At 43.8% G+C, this 20,329-nt stretch overlaps 1 protein-coding gene across 1 annotated transcript in view; it reads left to right on the top strand.

Moving 5' to 3' along the window:
* The window catches only part of SNX9 (sorting nexin 9), a 104,037-nt gene extending 84,353 nt beyond the window's left edge, over positions 1-19,684 (top strand). The window contains exons 11-18 of the mRNA XM_044761557.2: positions 3,184-3,287; positions 4,553-4,656; positions 7,335-7,412; positions 10,726-10,802; positions 11,909-11,998; positions 14,105-14,219; positions 16,265-16,356; positions 18,046-19,684. Of these exons, the coding sequence (XP_044617492.2) occupies positions 3,184-3,287; positions 4,553-4,656; positions 7,335-7,412; positions 10,726-10,802; positions 11,909-11,998; positions 14,105-14,219; positions 16,265-16,356; positions 18,046-18,093 (708 nt within the window). The 3' untranslated portion in view covers positions 18,094-19,684. The remainder of the gene's footprint in view (positions 1-3,183; positions 3,288-4,552; positions 4,657-7,334; positions 7,413-10,725; positions 10,803-11,908; positions 11,999-14,104; positions 14,220-16,264; positions 16,357-18,045) is intronic.
* The last annotated feature ends 645 nt before the right edge of the window (positions 19,685-20,329 follow it).

Here is a 20,329-nt window from a genome sequence, read left to right as displayed (position 1 = left end):
ACCGTGTTGGAATTTCAGAGATTTACTTGCTAAACGTCTTTGTGGTACTTTTCTCTTCATAGAGTGAACATGTTTACAATAACAAGCGTAATATTAGGGCTCTGCATGTGTTTACAGACTTAGGCATACACTGAACATAGTTGAAATATTTGGGGCCTTATTTTCAGTTACCGCTTATTTCTAGAATTGACGGGCTCATTTGCATGTGTTGTACGTGACCAGGTCAGGAATTAGAAAAGACTGATGTACTTCAGCATTTCTCTGTGAATTTGTATGTATCGTAGGTCTGGCCTTATGGTCTGCTCTAGAAAACTCTAGTTTTCCGGCGGCGAGATGCGATATTAAGTCACAGTATGTCGTGTAGCTGTATAGTAGTGAAACTAGGTTCTTTGGGTGAATTCTGTGTAGTTACAAAACTGCACGGACCCCTCCAGGTTTTCTGCCTGACTCGTTCCCCACAGGACTTTAACACGGGCTTGTTTGATTGATTTGCCAAGGATTTGATCTAGAATGCACTTCTAAAGGTTGTGTTTTATGCAGAATGTTGTTATTAAAAAAATAAATCTAGACGTTGGCTTTTTTGGTGGTTTTGATATATTAGAAAAAAGAAAGAAGGCGCAGCCAGGGCACTTGAGTTCTAGTCTTGGTTCTGCTTCTGATTACCTCTGTGGTCTCAGCCATGGCATTTCATCTCTTGGCCACACTTTCCTCTCCTACTAAATGACAGTGTAAAACTAGATAATCACTAAAAACGGTGATTCTGTGGTCCATAGTAGCTCATAGAGATGGGTGGACCTAGAAAATCCCAAAAAATCTGCAGAAAAATGCTTAGAAATAAGTGGTTAGTAAGATAGCTGGATATAAAACATTGCATGTTTATATATGAGCAAAAAACAAAAAGGAAAGTCTAAAAAAACTATAATTTACAATAGCATCAAAAATATCGAATATTTAGGAATAAAAATGATCAGTGTACCTAAAAATCTATGAAACATTGTTGAGACAAATAAAAGAAGACCTAAATAAATTTTCCAATACTGTTTCATGGGTTGAAGATCAGAAAAGATGTCTTATGTAGAAAATCAAAGTGCTGAGAATAGCCAAGATGCTCTTGAAAAAGTAAGAAGTGGGAGGTGGGACAGCAAGACTCATTATAAAGCTAAAGTAGTTTTAAAAGCATAGTATTGGCGAAGGACAGACAGACAGACCAGTAGAGCAGAATAGAGGGGACGCTTGCTTTATGACAAAGGTGGTGCTGAGTTCAGTGGGGGAAGGACAGTCTTTTTGGTAAATGGCGCTGGGTCAGTTGGATGGCGTCACTGGGGGAAAAAGAAAATGTGGTCCCTCCTTCACAAAAATCTACTGTTGATTTTGTTACAGTTGATATTGGTGTTGTGGTTATGTTCTTAAAACATGCTCTTATCTGTTAAAGACATGTAATGAGGTATTTATAGGTGAAATGATACTATGTCTCAGATTTCCATTAAAGTAAGCTGGAAAAGATGAAAGGTAGAATGGAGAAGAGTGGATAAAGCAAGATTGGCAAAATGTTGATCGTTGTGGAAGCTGAGTCTGTAGGGGTTTATTATACTTTTCTCTCTACTTTATATGTTCTTACGTTTCCATTGTAAATAAAATCAAAAATAAAAATGAAGTCAATTCCAGATGGTCCACAAGTCTAAATGTGAAAGGCAACACAATAAAGCTTTTAGAAAGTAACATGGCAGAATATCTTCATAGCCCCAGAGTAAGGAAGGATTTCTGAAATAAGACACAAAAATGACTAACCGTACAGGAATAGATTGATAAATTAGACCACATTAAAATTAAGAACTTCTCTTTATCAAAAGAAGCTATTAAAAGTGAAAAGCTCAAAATGAAGATATATAACCAACAAAGGGCTGGATTTTAGAATATAAGAAAGATAACCCAGGAGAAAAATAGGAGATTTGGTAATGTACCTCACAAAGGGAAGTATGTGAACCATCACCAGATGTATAGAAATGCACCTAATCTCACTAGCAATCAAGGGAATGCATTGAAAACACAGCAGATACCACCACACACTTCCCAGAATGGCTAAGATAAGCAAGACTGACCATACCAAGTGTGTTCTTGAGATGGGTTGCTGCTGAAACTCTGACCCACTGCTGGTGGGCGTGAAAATTGGTAAGACCAATTTGGAAAACAGTTTGTCATTATCTACTAAAGCTGAACCATTTTCCACCCTCAGTATATACCTAACAGAAATGCGTGCACATTTACACTTGGAGACATGTATCTAGCAGCTTTATTCATAACTTGGCAGGGGCTGGAGGTGGCTACCATTAATAGAATGGATAAATAAATTGGGAAATAATTTGTACAGTGGAATATTATACAGCCATGGACTGAGTGAGCCACAGCTGCAACAGCAGCGTGGGTGTAGCTCCTACGCACAGGTTGAGCAGAAGAAGCCAGACACCAAAGAATACGCTGCATAGAGTTCTTTGCTAGTTCAGAAAACTAGCAGACCTGTAGTTTAGGGACTCACTCTTAGATGGTCAAACTGTAAAGAAAAGTGAGGAAGTGATAACCATAGAAGAGAGGATAGCGGCCCCTTTGTGGGGGAAGGAAGGGGTAGCGATTGGGAAAGGCTATGAGGAGCTTCTGGAATGCTAGCTCTTTGCTTTCTTGGCCTCGTGGTAGTTAGACAGGAATTCACGTTGTGAGAATTCATTATACTGTGTATTTTTCCTTTGGGCACTTTTATATAAATATCTTGCAATAATATGTTTTTTATAAATAGCTCATAATATGGGTTCCTATATTATATTTTAGAAAAGCTTTAACCTTTTTTAGAAAGCAGTTAACCTAAAAGTTTGAGCAATTTGTCCACATTGCTAGGGTGTGTTTGTTGTCGCCGTGTTTCTGTTGGTGTGCAGTGGGCAAGGCAAGTGGCTGACTCACCTCACTCCGAAGGTCCTGGGCTCATGGGACCGTTGTGCAGTGGCACATTCACATGCAGGATTGCACTTGGGATGTGTGGGCATTTGGTCCATGGTGCAGAGGGATATGGTGTGGGAGCTGCTTCCTGAAAGTTAGAAAAATAAAGATGATCAGCGAGCTGATTCTGTTAGGGAATTTTGAAAGACCAGTTTGACTTTGCTTTTCACTGTAACATTACAATGTTCCTATTTACAGGAGTGGAAAACTGGGAAGAGGAAGGCTGAGAAAGACGAGCTGGTGGGAGTTATGATATTTTCCACCATGGAACCAGAGGCCCCTGACTTAGACTTGCTAGAAATGTAAGAGAGATTGCCAAACTTTCCTTCTCAGACTGTGTCCGCCATCTTTGCTTACAGGTTTTGGCCAGTACAACTACAACTGGAATTCCGATTGTCAGACTAGAGCGTATGAAATGAGTGGGGTTTGTAGTCAGATACAAGGAAAGCGTCATGGGCACATGAAAGCACTGTCTTTCTAGCCATAACAGATGGAAGTCTGTTTCCTTTTACCTTGAAGGCAGTGATTTCATGGCTGGCACAGTGGTTAGTAGTTATTTCCAATAAAGTATGATGGAACACAGTGCCCAGAGCCAGCCAGCACCCACTGAATATTCAACAAAGCAGAAATTTCCTTGAATATTGCCTTGAAGGAAGCAATTTCTGACCTGCTTGTTCTATGTTTTTTTTAATCTGTTATCTTTTTTTTTTAATGTAGGCTTGGTTGAAAATCTGGAGTAATTCCTTTTCTATATAAGGACTAATAAGAAATCTTAGGGGATTTTTTTATTTTAAGAAGCTTTTTTCTTATCACAAAATCAATGCTTGTGTGTTACCAAAAATTTTGACAGGAAAAAAATCCACAATCTTCCAACTACCCAGACAGAAAACCATGTTAATATGTTGTCCTAAGTCTTTGGTCTTCCAAACAAACCCTCCTCTGTACATACGTATCTAAAGAAAAAATTGTTTAAACAAAAATCATCTCACACTATGCGTTCTGTCTTATGATTATACTGCTTTTTTCATTTAGCAATATATTATGCTAATTTTTTCAGGTGGGTAAATACTTTTTACATCCATAGAGAACTGGTGTGTTCAGTATCACTGAGATGATTGCACATGCAGGTTATTTTCTCTGATTCATTAAAGTGCTTGCTGGAATTGCTGGAATGGTTGAGCAGCTGCCATCAGCAACCATGTTGTTGTATAGTCCACGGTACCTCCAGTGATGGGATTTCACTAAATAAGATATGCAAGAAATGATTCTTTTATTTACTTTAGAATAATTTTCGTTAAAATTCACGAGGAATTGAGGGGGAACGGAAGCAGAGTTAAAATATAAATGGCAGATTTTTAAGTAGTTCTTGAAAAACCTGCATCAAGCCTGTTTTTAAGACTAATTTAGTTAAAGGACAGTTGTTAATAATGCAAGAAAACAGTAGCCGTGGTTCTGTTTGGTGAGAGTCTCCCTTGACCGCAGCGATCTTTCTACTCTTATGCCTCACCCTGTTGGGACATTTGATAGCAAAGGCAAGGACATGCCTTCTTGTGTTTCTGCCCCACAGAGAACAGAAGTGTGATGCTGTGGGTAAGTTCACCAAAGCCATGGACGATGGCGTGAAGGAGCTGCTGACCGTGGGCCAGGAGCACTGGAAGCGGTGCACAGGACGTAAGTGCCGTCCTCTGGTTTTTAGAGGTGGCGGCGCAGGCTCAGCTTTATGACTTTCATCACACTGAGGAACTGTACCCCCCAAACAAAAATGCATGCCGTGAACTGAAGTCACATGGTTCCCAGAGCTCTTTGACGAACCCCACTTTTCAGCCCTAGTTGGACAACAGAAAAGGGGCTCCAGTAAAGCCAGTTCAAGAACTCTGACACAAAACACCATGTTCAGGGGCCGGCCTGGTGGCTTAGTGATTAAGTTCACACACACTGCTTCGGTGGCCCTGGGTTTGCAGGTTCTGATCCTGGGCACAGACCTACACATTGCTCATCGAGCCATGCTGTGGCAGCATCCCATATACAAAATGGAGGAGGATTGGCACAGATGTTAGCTCAGGGCCAATCTTCCTCACAAAAAGAAGCCGCACCATGTTCACTTAAATATTTCCAGTTATTTGCAGTTTGTAACCTATGGAAAATTCATTTTTTCTGCATGTTTAGAGAGTGCTTTTGTTTATTTTTAATCTTATAATTTTGCCTTTTAATCTTCATCCATTTAGGAAGATGTATATTTGACCAAAGCCCTAATTTTTAGGAAAGACTAGTATAGTTGGTAATAGAAAATACAAAAGAGGGTCAGGCTAGGAGCAGGCCTGGGGGAAAGAGGCGCTGGCAGCCATGGCCTTTCCTGCTCTTTCCATGTCCTTGAGAACTTCGTGTCCCCTCCCTTCCCTATGTTTGTACACCGTCATTCTGCTGGACTGTGTTTTCCTGTGCTCCCCAGAACCGTGCAGCTCTGTTGTCAGGTGGCCCAGGGGAGAGACACAGGAGTCCAGCTGTAGGGACCACGCCACAGCATGCTGCCCCATTACCCCTGAGGCCCAGAAGGCTGTAGAGGCAGTGGACTCGCACAGATGCCATTGACTGCCTAGGGTACAGGAGTTTTCTCCCCGGTCTATCCATCCATCCTGCGCTCACTGCCAGCAGCCTTCTGAGTCCCAGAGAGAAGGCTGAGCTCTAGCTGCAACTGCCCAGGGGAATCTCTGGGAAAATTCGAGGCAGTGCTAGTCTCTCACGAAGAGTTTTCTGGCCTTCAGCTCTTATACTCTACAAGAATACTGGTTGTATTTGGTTATTTCTTAAAAATAAAAATGGTTTCTAGTTTGTGTAAAAGTAATACATACCTGCCTTCAGAGTATGTCAGTCCTGTGGTACTCAGCGTACGGAGGAGCTTAGTTATCTGTTTCTGTGAAGATTTTTTAAAAGGTGGTATTTTTCTTCTAAGTAAAGGAAAAGAATCAGAATTTTGAAGTCAGAAAATAATTTTCATGAACAAGAAAGTGAATCGTGAAGTGACTTGTAGATGAATTCTTCAAACAGCAAAGCCAAGTTAACAGCAGTATTAAGATCTATTAAATCCAGACCCGGAATCTAAGCCTTACATCAGAAGTTGGCAAACCGTGGCCTGCAGCCCAAGTCTGGCCTGCTGCCTGTTTTTGTAAATAAAGTGTTACTGGAACACAGCCATACTCATTGATTTGCGCGTTGTCTGTGGCTATTTTCCTGTTGCAGTGGCAGAGTTGAGTGCTTTCAGCAGAAACCTGTGGCCCCACAAAGCCTGAAATATTTACTGTCTGGCCTTTGCGGAGAAAAGGCCAAGCCTTAGACTGAATGGCCCTCTGCCATTCACATAATAATAACAAAACCCCTGGTAGTATAGCAGCTGCTCGTGCTCGAGGGCCAGACGCCAGGAGTAATAACAGTTGCTCCTTTCTCATGGCAAAGAAATATGATGCTGTGTCCTAAGGATAGAACGAAGACTGAAAAAATAATGTATACAAATGCAGCATTGAAAAAAAACGCAGGGGCTGGCCTGGTGGCGTGGGGGTTAAGTTCTCACGCTCTGCTTCAGCAGCCCCGGGTGCGCAGGTTCAGATCCCGGGTGCAGACCCAGCAGCACTTGTCGAGCCACGCTGTGCAGCAGCATCCCACATGGAACAGAGGAAGATTGGCACAGATATTAGCTCAGCACCCATCTTCCTCACAACAAAAAACCAAAAGACAAAATCTGTTTCAAGCCGTGGTCACAGGGAATAACTCTTTAGCAAAAAGGGGAATGACATTTCTCTAAAATAGTAATTTCATTTTAAAATAATTAATTTTAGCTATAAACTCTTAGGAGGCCATAATAGCAGATCATTTAAATCTGTATATTCTTTGAAAGCTATTTCCTTTTTTGGAAATATTTTAAATGAGTGTAAGTCTTGCAATCAAATCTTTTAGAGGTATCACAGAACCTCAGGATTATGGTTTCTTTTAAAGAGTTAAATCCTGGGGCTGGCCCCGTGGCCAAGTGGTTAAGTTCGCGCACTCTGCTTCGGCAGCCCAGGGTTTCACTGGTTCAGATCCTGGGTGAGGACATGGTACCACTCATCAGGCCACGCTGAGGCAGTCTCCCACATGCCACAACTAGAAGGACCCACAACTAAAAATGCACAGTGATGTACCGGGGGCTTTGGGGAGAAAAAGGAAAAATAAAATCTTTAAAAAAAACACCACATAGACTATTTTGAATCACTTCAAATTTCTTTTATTATAAAAGGAATCACTTTTAGAAAATAGTTGAAACCCATTTCAGTTCACTCAGAGGCCTAGTCAACAATTTTTTCCTTTTTCTCTTCCAGCATTACCCAAGGAATATCAGAAGATAGGAAAGGCGCTGCAGAGTTTAGCGACGGTGTTTAGTTCCAGTGGTTATCAAGGTACGTCTGTCTTTGTTTATTCTTTGGGTCTCCAGTGTCTTATCCAAACCAGCTGCCTCTTCAGGCTCTTGCAGACCAACGGTAACCCCACAGTCAAGAACCCTTGTCCCTGACCCTAAAGTGGCCAGGCGACTCCAGTCGGGACTTCCGTGACCTCACTGTGTTACTTTCGAGAAAAGTGAAGGTTGTTAGAATTTCTATTTTTTGCCAGCTTCTTTGTGCTCAGATACAGCCCTTGGGTTGTAATAAAACAGGCGGGCGATATGTAACACTGGGCCCTTGCTCTCATTTCTCTGCCACACTCTGAAGTCAAGTCTTCCTGTTACAGAGGCCGGAACCCATCAATGTCATTGGGAGGAGCAGTTTTTGACTAAGTAACCAATTCACGTTGCCTGTGTCTCTCCATAACTCACAATTGTTCTCAGCGTGCCCTGAGCTCTGTGGCTCACCTGTGGTGTTTCGAGTTCACTGAGCTGTGTTCACACTGACAACACTCATGAGAGCATCTGAGCTGTTTCTCCTTTATATTTTGGTTTATGTTTACGTAATTTGACCTGTGGAGCAGGTTGGAAGTAAAAGGATTTGTCAGGTGAGTGACACGTCTTAAATTTGAGTGTGTCTGTCACTTATCGAAATGACAGAACTGGCGTTTCACCAGGGTGTTTTCCTGATCCCCAGGGAAGGTAGGTCTTTGGGTGTCAGTCTGTGAGTATTCTCAGGAATAAGAAATTGGTCTCACCAAAATTTAAGATTCGGGGCCCCCGTATGTGAATATTTCTCATCGGCCTGGCTGAAATGTGTCTTATAATCAGAACTTTTAGGCTGGACAGGAACTTTGAAGATTGGTCTGGCTCCCTCGTTTTCAAGATGGGTGACCTGAGGCCCGGAAACATAAGCACCTTGGCCAGGGTACCACAGGTGGTTGATGGATGAGCCAAGACTAGAGCCATATCCATTGCTCAGGTGCTGGGCAGACTCTGAGAGCCCGTTCGTCTCTGTGGCTCTCTAGTGTCTTGAGTTTGTTCTGGAGTTTCTGGAAAAACATCTGGTTGGTCCCCATGGCGTCCTTCCATGTCAGAGCTCATCTGAATCCACGCCTGCCTTAAACCTCACCTGAGGTCTCTCTGCTCTTCAGCCCTGCCCTCACTTCCCACTGTCACTTCTCGGTCCACAAAGTCCTTGTGGGAGAACCAGCTCTGTCTTGGGGCCCCTCCAGGTTCAGGTCCCTGACACCAGCCCACGTGTCTGGTGAAAGCTCAGTGGGTGCCTGCTTGTCTCAGCAGAGCTCCTCTGCCGGTGGAAGGCTCCCTCTTCCACCCCTCGGTGCCCCCAGACCCAGCAGCTTGCCTGGGGCGCAGGCTCACCACTGTCTGAGTTTATGTGTTTGCATTTCTTCCTTCCAGCAGAGATTCCATGACTCTGAGGAAAAGTATGACTTCTTAATTTCTTTGGTGTTTTCTTGTTGTGATGAGAGCAGCAGCCTTGCAGTCATCCACATCCTATCTAGAAACGGGACCTCTCCGAGATTAGGTTGTTAAGGCTAACAATGGTCCTTCAGTCATTTCAGAATTCGTTGCTAGGTTATAATAAATGTGCCCAGTTTGGGGTCTCTCGTCACTTGAAGTCACATATAAAACTTAGAAACTGTTCAGAGCTAGACCATGGAATTTTTAAAGAGCACTTCACTTGTTCTCCTGGTCGCTGCTCAAAGAGACAAAGGTATCACTTGCTGTTGCCTGAATCTGCTGTGATTACGGAGGGTGCAGATAAGTGAACGCCAAGTCTTGGGAAGGGAGGAAAGAGAAGACAGTTATAATCTGGGAAATGGTTCCTGGAGAAGTTCTCCGACGACTTGACGCTGTAAATAAGTCTTTTCATAGATTGCTCATTCTCGTAAAAAAATGTGGTAGAATTCACATGCCTCCAAAATCATCAGGTTCTTCTGGAACTGCTGTAGATATTGCAGGGTAAGGCAAGTGTGTAATTATGTTACTGTTAACAACTAAGATTTTTTAAATGAAAGAGATAAACATAAAAATCAGAAGTTTTAAAATATATTCAGAAAAGCCCTAGAGTCCTAAATTGGAATTAGAAATATCAACATGAGCTCGTCATGTGTTTTCCCCTTTGAAAAGTAATACAGTTTGCCTTGCTGTGTTCACTGAAAAGGCCTACAAATAGTGATCCAATGTGGTAGCAAGAGGCAGCCTGACATCACCCACATGGTGATTTCTAAACACTTTGTCCCCCTGAAATGCGCCAGCGCCCCTGCTTAGCAAAAAGAACTCTGCGGCGAGCTTGAAGAGCCTTCCACTGGCCAGTGAAGAGGAGATCTGAGCATCAGCGGAAGTAATCATCACTGTGGAGTGAAGCATACCAAGTCTGTTTCAGTCCAGACTCGCAATGATGCTTAAACGAAGTTAATCTCTGTTACCCTTGGGGATGGTAGGGAATCACCTCATTATTCTGAAAACTGTAAAGACAAGGAATCAAGCATTTAACCTGCTTTTCCTGTTCAGACTTGCCTCAGGGTAACCGAAAAGTTGATGAAGGAAAGTTTCTCTTTATAGAAGCATTTCAGCTGATAAAGAAGGAGTGCTAGAAGCAGAGTAGGAGCATTTTGCAAACCTGTGCTGAAATAAAAGGTCCAGACAGGGATCATTTGTGGCTTCTAACACTGTACAGAATAGAAATGACTGGACAACGTGTCTTCTGAATCCGATCAAACCTCTAGATCTAACGACTAGTGTAGAAAAATACGGGAGACAGGACTGTTACGTCATCACCACAGAGATGCAGTCAGCAAAACCCAGACGGGGTCCCAAGGCAGATGAACTGTTTCTTCAATCCCCCAAAGAGAAATTTGCAAGGAAAAAGGGGGTGGGGAGAAGTAACCTGTGGATTAAGAAACTCATCGGCTCTGTGCCGGGTGGACCTTCCTTCGTCCTGATTCAAGCAGCCGCCTTGACAGGAGACACCAAGAAGCGGCACGCTGACTGGATAGTCTATATCAGGAACGCTTGTCGCCTTAGCTGTAGTGCTCCTATATTGTCCTTATTTTTTTAAGACTCCTTACCTTTTACGTAAAATCTGTGGATGAAATGCTGTGTGACCAGTGAAGGGGGGTAGGGAGTAGACAGTCCAGGTGAAAGAGGATTGGCCATGAGCTGTTAAAGGGGAGACCAGGTGATGGGTGGAGGGGGCTCATTGTCCTGTTCTCTAGTTTTTAAAAGTTTGAAGTTGTCTGTAATAAACTTCTTAAATAAATGAAAAGAGAGTCTAACTTATAACCACTGGTATAACTGATTTTCAGGCGAAACAGATCTCAATGACGCAATAACGGAAGCAGGGAAGACTTACGAAGAAATTGCCAGTCTTGTCGCAGAACAGGTATAAACAGAACCACGTAATGCCAGTTAAGATTTTATACTAGTTAATGCACGTTTCATTTAAAACCTGTTTTAAGACACTTTCAAAATGGCTATCCTCTTCCTTTCTGGCCCTATGTATCTTTGTTAGCTGTATTTGGTAATAGTGTTTCGTAGGTTAAGCTGAAGTGATGGATAAATCTGTCTTCAAGAAATCTGTGAATACCTTCCAGTGTCAGTGGCTGGGATCCCCTCTTGGCCGTCAGGGGATTAGGACGTACGGGACGAGGCGTTGCCCAGGTCTCCATTTGGACTCCCTTAGCCTCTCTGAGCCTTGGTTTCCTCATCTGGTAAATTTCAACGGTAGCTCCGACTCGGTGAGGATCTCAGGACTCAGCAACTGTAGAGAAGAAGCTCCTGCCCTAGCTCCTGGCATGGAGCAGGGCTTCGTTCCAGCCACATGGCTTTCACTGCAGTCTTTAGGAGCCTGATTTCAGTTCTTTTTACAGACAATAGATAATAAGTTCCCTTAAGGAGAATAACCGTCTCAGTTGTTTCAAATCTCTAAAGTAAAAAATTTTTTTTCCAGATGACTTCTAGGAAAATGTTTGTGCATACACACTCATGTGTACGCATTCATGTGGTCATTAACCACTCTCCTGATACTTGTAAAAAAGATGCATTTTTAGAACTGTACATAACATAGCTGTTAAAAACTGTAATTCAGAAAAATGGAAAAATTCAAAGTTGCCTCTTAAGATAATTACCAGATTTATTAATATTTTTATATTCTCTGCTAAAATTTAGACATTATAGCATCTTTTTTGCTTATATACATTCTTAACTAGTTTTTTTTTCTCACAGTATTTTGGGCTACCCCAAATTGCTAATTTTATCAACCAACCTGAAAATGATCCGATGTTTTATCATTTTCTTGACAACCTGTGATGGAGAGTATAGTAGTCTTGGGGGTTATTTTCTTGTAGGAAAACAAGGCTGAATGTGTGGCACTCAGTAACTGAACGTGGTCCCTGGGGTTTGGCTAGCAGTCCTCAGATCTGACAGTTTTCTTTTCCTTGACCGTCTGAATTCCTCTGCTGGTAACAACCACCTTGTGTCTTGTTATAGCCGAAGAAGGATCTGCATTTCCTGATGGAGTGTAATCACGAATACAAAGGTTTCCTTGGCTGCTTCCCGGATATTATTGGCACTCACAAGGTAACCTGATGGTGGAAGTTTCCGGAGGATGCCGCGGTGACACAGGGCCTTGTGCCTGGCCACCTGCGCCCCTCGCCTGTCAGCACATGCCTGAGTCGGGAGGAGGGGCCCGCTAACGTGTTTCAGTAGCAAGGTCCCATAAAACTAGGGGTGGTTTTTACATTTCTTTTCTTCTATAAAAGGTGATTTTGAGGGAAGTGAAACTATGAAGAATATTTCTTTATGCATTTGGTTAGGTCATGTATCAGACGGAATGGTCATGGTGTTGGAAATTCAAGACGGTAGTAAAAATAGTACTTTCCCTCATCAGTGAGACCCCGTGAGCTGTGGGCAAGTCGAGACGAAACAAGATTTTCTGTCCCTGAGCCTCGTGAAGGGTTTCCTAATTAAAATTGAAATGAGAATCTTGATTTATGTGTCTGTATTAATAAAAAGGAAACTATATAATTCCCAGCAAGAAGATATTTTTAAACTAAATGAGAAATTGGCTTAGGGTGTCCTCAGGTTTTGGTTATGGATAGTTTTTCTGTCTCTGTGTCAAAATCTGTCTATTACCTCAGAATCGTGGGTATTTAGCAACTGCAGTACCCCCAGGATATTGCGATGTACCTGGGTTTGTTAGGAAAATCCCTCTCGAGGGCTGGTCTGTGAGCCCAACAGTCCTGCCTGTGGCCATTTGGCATTTGGCTTGTAATTGAAGCATCACGAAGGGTGACATAGGAAACAAGAAGGCTGTGCAGCTTCAGACAGCTTAATGGAAGACTCCAAACGCTTTCTCTGTCCACTCATCTGCCAGTGGACACTTAGGTTATTCCCATATCTTGGCTGTTGTGAATAAAGCTGCAGTGACCATGGGGGTGCAGGTTCCTCTTGGAGACAGTGATTTCGTTTCCTTCGGATATACACCCACAAGTGGAATTCCTAGGAGAGCAGATCTTAAAAAATTCTCATCATGAGGAAAAAAACGTTTATAACTCTGTGAGGTGATGGATGTTAACAAAATTCGTTATGGTAATCATTTCACAATGTGTACATGTGTCAGAATCATTATGTTGTACACCTTAAGCTAATACAGTGTTATATGTGAATTATATCTCAGTTAAACTGGGGGAGGGGGATTAAATAAATAAATAAAAATTTCAATAAAAGAAAAACTCAGAACAGTTAGCGTGTTTTCGGAATTTGTGCCAGCCAAGTTAGCATTATAGGCATGGAGCCTAATTTATGCAGGAGGAGAGGGCTTTTCTTTCCAGACGGCTCTCAGTAATGAGCAGTGTGATGATACTGGAGTGGGAGATGTTTGGCAGCTTTTATACTACTTCCATCTAAGTGTTAATTTAAAGTTGAGGGGCTGGCCCCGTGGCCGAGTGGTTAAGTTCGCGCGCTCCGCTGCAGGCGGCCCAGTGTTTTGTTGGTTCGAATCCTGGGCGTGGACATGGCACTGCTCATCAAACCACGCTGAGGCAGCGTCCCACATGCCACAACTAGAAGGACCCACAACAAAGAATATACAACTATGTACCAGGGGGCTTTGGGGAGAAAAAAGGAAAAAAATAAAATCTTAAAAAAAAAAAATTTCTAAAAAAAAAATAAATAAATAAAGTTGATTCAGTGCTGCTTACAGACAATATGGTGAAGCTTGAGCCTCAGGACCAGCTGGCTTAGGCAGCAGCTCAGGAAACACTGTAACAGCAGAGAGAGGACCTGAGCATGCACCCAGGACTGCCCTCCTCAGAGGACCTTCTAACGCACCAACGCCAGCTTTCCCCTTAAACCCTGCCCTTGTGCTGGCAGTGGCTTATAAATATCACGCAAACAGTGTGCTCGGGGGTTTTCTATTTTGTTGTAACATAAAACTATAAACCTTAACTTAGTTCTATTTTTCAACAGTGGCAGCCTTTTTGCTCGCCAGTGACTTAGAGGCAGTTACATTTCACTGCTTTCCTATTGATGCTTTTCCTATCGATGATGTTCCTGTTTCGTGGGGACATTTTCCTGTTCAGTAGCAAGGCAGTTGTAGAAGACGTTAGCACTCTTGTAGTTTAAACGAGTGACTAATCCTTTTAGCTTTGTTTTCGTAATACCATTGCATTTTCTATTTCACAGGGAGCCATAGAAAAAGTGAAAGAAAGCGATAAACTGGTTGCCACTAGTAAAATCACCCCGCAGGACAAGCAGAACATGGTGAAACGCGTGGGCACCATGTCGTACGCGCTACAAGGTAAGACCAGAGGTTACGCCTAGCTGGTGGAGACCTTTCCCCCAGCAAAGGGGCTCTTTTCCTTGCTGGACAGAAAGCCAACTGTGAATGACAGTTGAATAGATGAAAGCTGATTTAAAATATCCTCATACGCCTCCTGTTTGCAGGATCCCAGTGTTAATGAAGATCTGTAATATTTATTTACTCTTTCGCACATTTACCTGCCGTAACTGTGAATGACAGCTCGCTTAGACCTGTCTTAGAGATGTTAGAGATGCCTTTACAGCCCTTAACATCAGCACCTGTCATAAAGCTCTGTTAGACTCCAAAGTTCAGCCTTTAGCAGTGTGTAACCTTCATGCCCCAGGACCACAGAATATGAAGGGAGTGTGGACGTAGCATTTTCGGCATAGTGTGACTGTTATTAAAAAGAAGGTGTTAATTAATTTTTATGTCTTTGAGTGTTTTCCTGCAGACAGGAGCGGTAAATGAATTTTTCCCGTTTTGGTGGATGGACAGAATATGTGTGGCAAAGGAGAAAGAGGAAGGATGTTGTAAGATGAAAAACGCGCACAAAACAATGGTCCAAGATTCTGCCCTTGGCCTTCAGGAATAAAGCATACTTGCGGGTTATCGGGGAATAAGTTTTGGTGATTGTGGAGGTCCCTGAAAGCCAGGCAGAAAAGTCTCGACTCGATGTGGGCATTAAGAAGCCACTTAAAGGTTTTGATGGGGAAAAAAAATGGTCAAGGGAGCAGAGTTTGATAGTTGCATGGAGGGGCAGACGTTCGCCAGGCAGCCCAGCCAGACGACCATTGCTTCTGCGCTCTGAGATTTTAAGGGCCTAAGGAAGATGTGGTGCTGGGGGAAGAGAGTGAAGCGTGTCTGCAGGCTTTTCAAGGAACAACCTGCAGGCCTAGGGAATTAGTGGAGAAAGAGAAGAATGGGTGCAAGAGTTCCAGAACTGAGGCAACTAGGGGCAGAACTGGGGAAACCTGATTGAAGATTTGGGTTTGGAGGGTTTGAAATGGGGAATTTGGCTTTGAACTTATGTTTGAGGTAAATGAGAAGTTTTGTACAACTTCAGGTGACTTACTGTAAAACCCATGGGCCAGCCTGGTGGCACAGTGGTTAATTTTGCACGCTCCACTTCAGCAGCCCAGAGCGCACAGGTTTGGGTCTCGGGCACAGACTACACACCGCTCGTCAAGCCATGCTGTGGTGGCATCCCACATGCAAAGTAGAGGAAGATTGGCACAGATGTTTGCTCAGGGTGAATCTTCTTCACCCAAAAAAAAAGAACTGCCACCACCCAGGACAATTAGCTTTCTGTAGGAATTTACACCAGCCCTTGGCTTTCTGCACCCGGGATATCAGGGCAAAGGCAGGTGGGGAGGCGATGAGGGGCTCCGATAAGGAAGGCCTCGCCAGAGCTGTGATGGGGTGGGGACGGTGTTGAGAGGCAAACTTCAATAGGGGATTCATGTGCTGAATCTGTACCTTCAGCCAAGATGAAGAGCGGGTGTCAGATGCTCTCGCCTGGTGAGAGGTTGCATCCTGACAGCCCTGGTGCTCAGGCTGCAAAGCGCCATTACTGAAGAGGGTCTCCACTGCGTCTGCTCGTCTGCCCAGCCTTCCAAAGGCCCTGAGACACCTGCCTAGGCGGTCGCTGTGCGAGAGGGAACGTGGCCCACTTGGGCCTTGCCAGCTCCGCTGCAAACAGACGTGGCATTCTGACCCGCAGTCGTCTGAGGAGAATTACCACCAAGTGGTTTCCTGCTCCATCAGTTCCGTTAGAACAATAGTCCACATTTGGCTGATAATCCGTTTTGGGTTTCATCGTATTTAACATGCAAATCAGCAAAAAATCATCCATCTACTAAAAAGTGTTGTTTGCCATTAACTGATCCAGTTGCTTTTCTAGCCTCTTTGTAAAGTGATTTGCCAAGAACCGGCAATGCCCTGCAGCCAGGTTAAACCTGGCGGCGATGAGTCCTACGTGAGCAGGGGGCCAGGTATTGTCCTCTGGCGCCTGGGGCTGACTGACGTCTTGGTTTTGCTTGCAGCCGAGATGAACCACTTTCACAGTAACCGGATCTACGACTACAACAGCGTCATCCGCCTGTACCTGGAGCAGCAGGTGCATTTCTACGAGACGGTAAGCCGCCTGCCTCCCTGGGCTGTGCGGGGCCTGGAGAGAGGGCTCCTGCTTGCCAACTCGGACCAGATGAAGTCGATCCATTGGTGTTTTTGTAATGCTCAGTAACAAACCAAAGGAGGCCAAATACTGAGCAAGGGTTTTTTCAAATCTCTTAATTCTGTCTGCTTTTTCCTTTTTGAGTAACACTGGGTTAGAAAAGGTTTTCTTTTGAAGAAGGAGGGGTGTTGGACGCTAGTCGTGAGGTCCCAGAAGTCCTGACTGTGTCGTTCCTGAGTCCCTCCCAGCCTCTGGGCACAGGGACACTGCACGGCACGCTCTCCGCGGAGCCTGGCACGGCACACACCGCGGGCAGGCTGTTTATGAGGGAGGTTTCACAGTGCATAAGAGGAATTCCAGAAAGAAAACAAAAGAGAGCGAAACCTTAAATACTTTCATTCAGAGAACAATCATGAAAACATAAACTCTTATGCCTCTACGTAGTAATTTTGTTGTTTATTAGTGTACAGAAAAGAAAGATCTTGCATGGAAACGCAGACCTGAAGACAAGTTCTGTGACGTTGTAGTTGACCGTGTGTTGGTGGCCGTGTTTCTTCCTAAGGTCCCCACTGTTCTGTGGTGTTAGCTCATGTGTCTTCAGGGACGTGGCAGGCAAGCCCCACGCTCACGTGCAGGCCTTGTCGCCTTTGGGCTGGACGCTGCCGAACTCGCGTCTCCGACGGCGGGTGCTTGAGAGGGAGCTCTGGCTGAGGCGCCCCATGCGTGTTGTGAACTGGGGGTCGGAGCTGAGTTTACAGAAAGAATTCCCGCCAGCTGCCTCTCCCTCGCAGTGTGCGGCTCCTGCGCTCTCTAACCAGACACTTTTCTATTAGTTGGTGCCAGTAGGGCTGCCTTTCATCAGGTGTTAGAATAATAGATTACGTTGTTCTATGTCTGAAAATAATTGAAGGGCAACTCCTGAAATTCCGGTAATGTTGGTCACTTAAGACTCAAGCCCAGGTGAGTTGTAGTTATCAGTGACATTGTAATTCAAAATAGAAAACCAGGTATTTAACCACCATATTTGTTAGATCTAACCTGCTTTTATGAGAAGGTAACCCTTAAGTTATTAAAATGTGTGTATTTGTTCATGTAACAAACATTGATTGAGTGCCTCTTATATACCAAGCGCTCACTCCATTGCTTAGGCCCCAGGGACGACTCAGACAGCTGTGTCTTCCAGGAGCTGGGTCCCCGTGGGGGAGACCGAGGCCCAGAATCCTGACGCAGTGCAGCCCTAGCCTTAGAGGAAGGTGTGTACTGTCCGTACTGTGTAGGAGCCGCGGGCTCGTCAGCTGGGTCTCAGGAGCTCATAGGTGCCCACGCAGGAGGATTGTAGGCCCAAACGAAGACCCCGTCCATCTGGCTCGCTGGGGAAAAGCGGATCATCTGGAAATGCTGCTATGCAGACGGGCAGGGGCCATGGGGAGGAGCCGGGGCTTCCTGCAGGCTGTGGCACCACCATCTGGGGTATAAGGAGGTCTCTCCTGCAGGGTGGAGGCTGGGTTGATGCCAGGAGAGACTGGAAGCACAGACCAGTGAAAGTACTTGAAATTTTTGTAATGTTTAACTTATAAGAGGTGGAAATAATAGAATACTACAACGTCATAATGGGAATAATATCTCAAAATTGTTTTCTTTCTTCACCAGATTGCAGAAAAGCTGAGGCAGGCCCTCGGCCGCTTCCCGGTCATGTAGAACAGAACAGAATGTGAAGAAAACTCCGAAGTGCTTCTTTCTGACTTGGGGCAATGCAATTCAGTTTTTTCCCTTATCTTCCAAAACAAAGAAAAACAGGAAAAAAAGAAAACCAAAAAGAAGTAGAGTTGCAAAAAACTGCCTTTACTTTATTAACCAGCCTGAATGCATCCGTTATCTGGGGATGGTCTTTTTTTGTTCCTTTCCATATCCATTATTAACCAATTGAAATTCTCTATTTTTGGAAAGTACTTAAAGTTATCAGAATTTTGAACAGAAAATTAGGGGTTCCCCCCAGTGATATTTTACATAAAATTGTAATTTGTAAGTTACCTGCAATCTTCTTGTTCTTACCCCGTGTCAGATAATTACTAATTGCTTTCTTAAAAATATGAAATACGCCAGAATAAAAAATATATATGTTTGTATATTTTTATAACTTTTCTGTCCTTTGGGATTCCTGTCTCTTCAGGAGAATCCACATGCCTTTCACTGACATATTTATGACTCAAGTGCTTATGTTTTCAGGAGAGGGAGCAGAGAGGCCTAGAGGACGCAGCTTGGCAAAAACCCATGGGCAGATTCTCCTGCCCTCGCTTTCCTTAGGAACGTCCTTGAAGCGTCGTCTTCCCCCAGGAGGGCTTTCTCTCTGGCACCTCCTTCCTGAGCATGGGGAGGCGTTCTTGACACTAGGAAGAACATCTGGAAACTCTGGGGATGTTTTTGAAATGCTCGGCCTGCTCCCGGGCCTGGAGCGGCGCCCTGACTCCTGTGCTCAGGAAGGAGCAATCAGGGGGCACACAGGCTCCTCCCGAGCGTTTAACCCCCTTGTCAGTCTTCAGCTGTTCAGTCAGGCATAGTGAGAAGTGCCAGCGAGACACGATGAGCCACTTGATTTGGATTGTACACTAGCAGGCCAGTTGGTATTACCTGAAAAGATGAAAAACACAGTTGAGTAAAATGGAAAGTTTAGGCACTGATAAGGGCTGCAGCCTGAAGAATGCGCAGTAACCCCCAGAGCGTTCGTGTTTAAGACAAGTGCAGAGGGCTCTTCTTCCAGCCTGTGTCCCAAACTTCAGACTGAATTTTTCTCATCGCCAGTACTTCAGCTAATGGCATAAAGCAAAGCAGACTCTGCAAACCGTCAGCTTTGAATCTGAACACGTGCCGCCACGCCGACCTTGCTCCTGCAGACGCCGTCCACCCTCCACCGTGGCCTTACGACAGTCTCTCCAACTGCTCTCATTTTTATGACCTAGGAATTATAGAAAATGGAAAATTTGGGCCAGCTTAAATAAACTGAAACCAAAAAATTAGTAGAAGAGGAAATCAAATGAAGATGAATATGAGAACTTCTTGTTCTTAATATCACGGGTTTTTGTTAATGTTTTATAAGTAATTTTCCCTACTTGATTTTTCTTTTATAAAATCTTATAGAACAGTGTTTATGATACAGCCATTTAATATATGTACAAATTGTAAAGAATATGTACAAATGTTTTACACAAATGTAAGAGCATGTAGAAGCCGACATATAAATAAATTGTTAAAAACACTGTACAGTAAATTCTCAAAGCACTTTTTCAAAACACTTTTTGGCGTTTTTGTGTGATTTTTTTTTTTTGGAAAATTGCTTCTTGTTGCCAGGTGCTGACCAGTCCAGGTAATGAATTTTTCCCCAAAACTTATTTCTCCTAACGTGATTTAGTAATTGTAATCTCTTATGTCAGAGTTTTAATCCTGGAAGCATTTTGTCCTCACCTGGAGACCTGTAAGGAACAAATACAGAGTGTTAGGCTCTAGAGAAACAGAACCTGCGCGCGCGTGTGTCTGTCTGCCTGCCTGCCTGCCTGCGTGTGTGCGTGCGTGTGTGTGTTCCTTAAGTGATGCTTACTCTTCTTGACATCCCGTAACTTAATTCTATGCTGTAAAACTCTTACGTTACATCATAAGAGAGGAAAGAAGACAAAGATTTGCTTTACACACACAGGTACTCATGACGAAATAAGGAGGAAATGCTCATGACAATTACGGTCCTCTGTAACTGGTCACATGGTCGTAGCCGGTATTTATAACTTCCTTCTTCCACTACCCACCCCTATTCCCTTTGCCTTCAACAAGCACTTCAGCTGGTCATGGTTCTCTACTAAATAGGGTCACCCAAACCTTCATTCCTGAAGGGTCTGAGCCATTCCTAGCCCTGCCTGGATTGGGATATAGTTTTCCATTGGCCATA

Source organism: Equus asinus, chromosome 1 (assembly GCF_041296235.1).
Source record: "Equus asinus isolate D_3611 breed Donkey chromosome 1, EquAss-T2T_v2, whole genome shotgun sequence".
Classification (NCBI taxonomy): domain Eukaryota; kingdom Metazoa; phylum Chordata; class Mammalia; order Perissodactyla; family Equidae; genus Equus; species Equus asinus.
The sequence above is the reverse complement of the archived record's forward strand: the minus strand, read 5'-3'. Positions and strand labels throughout refer to the sequence as shown.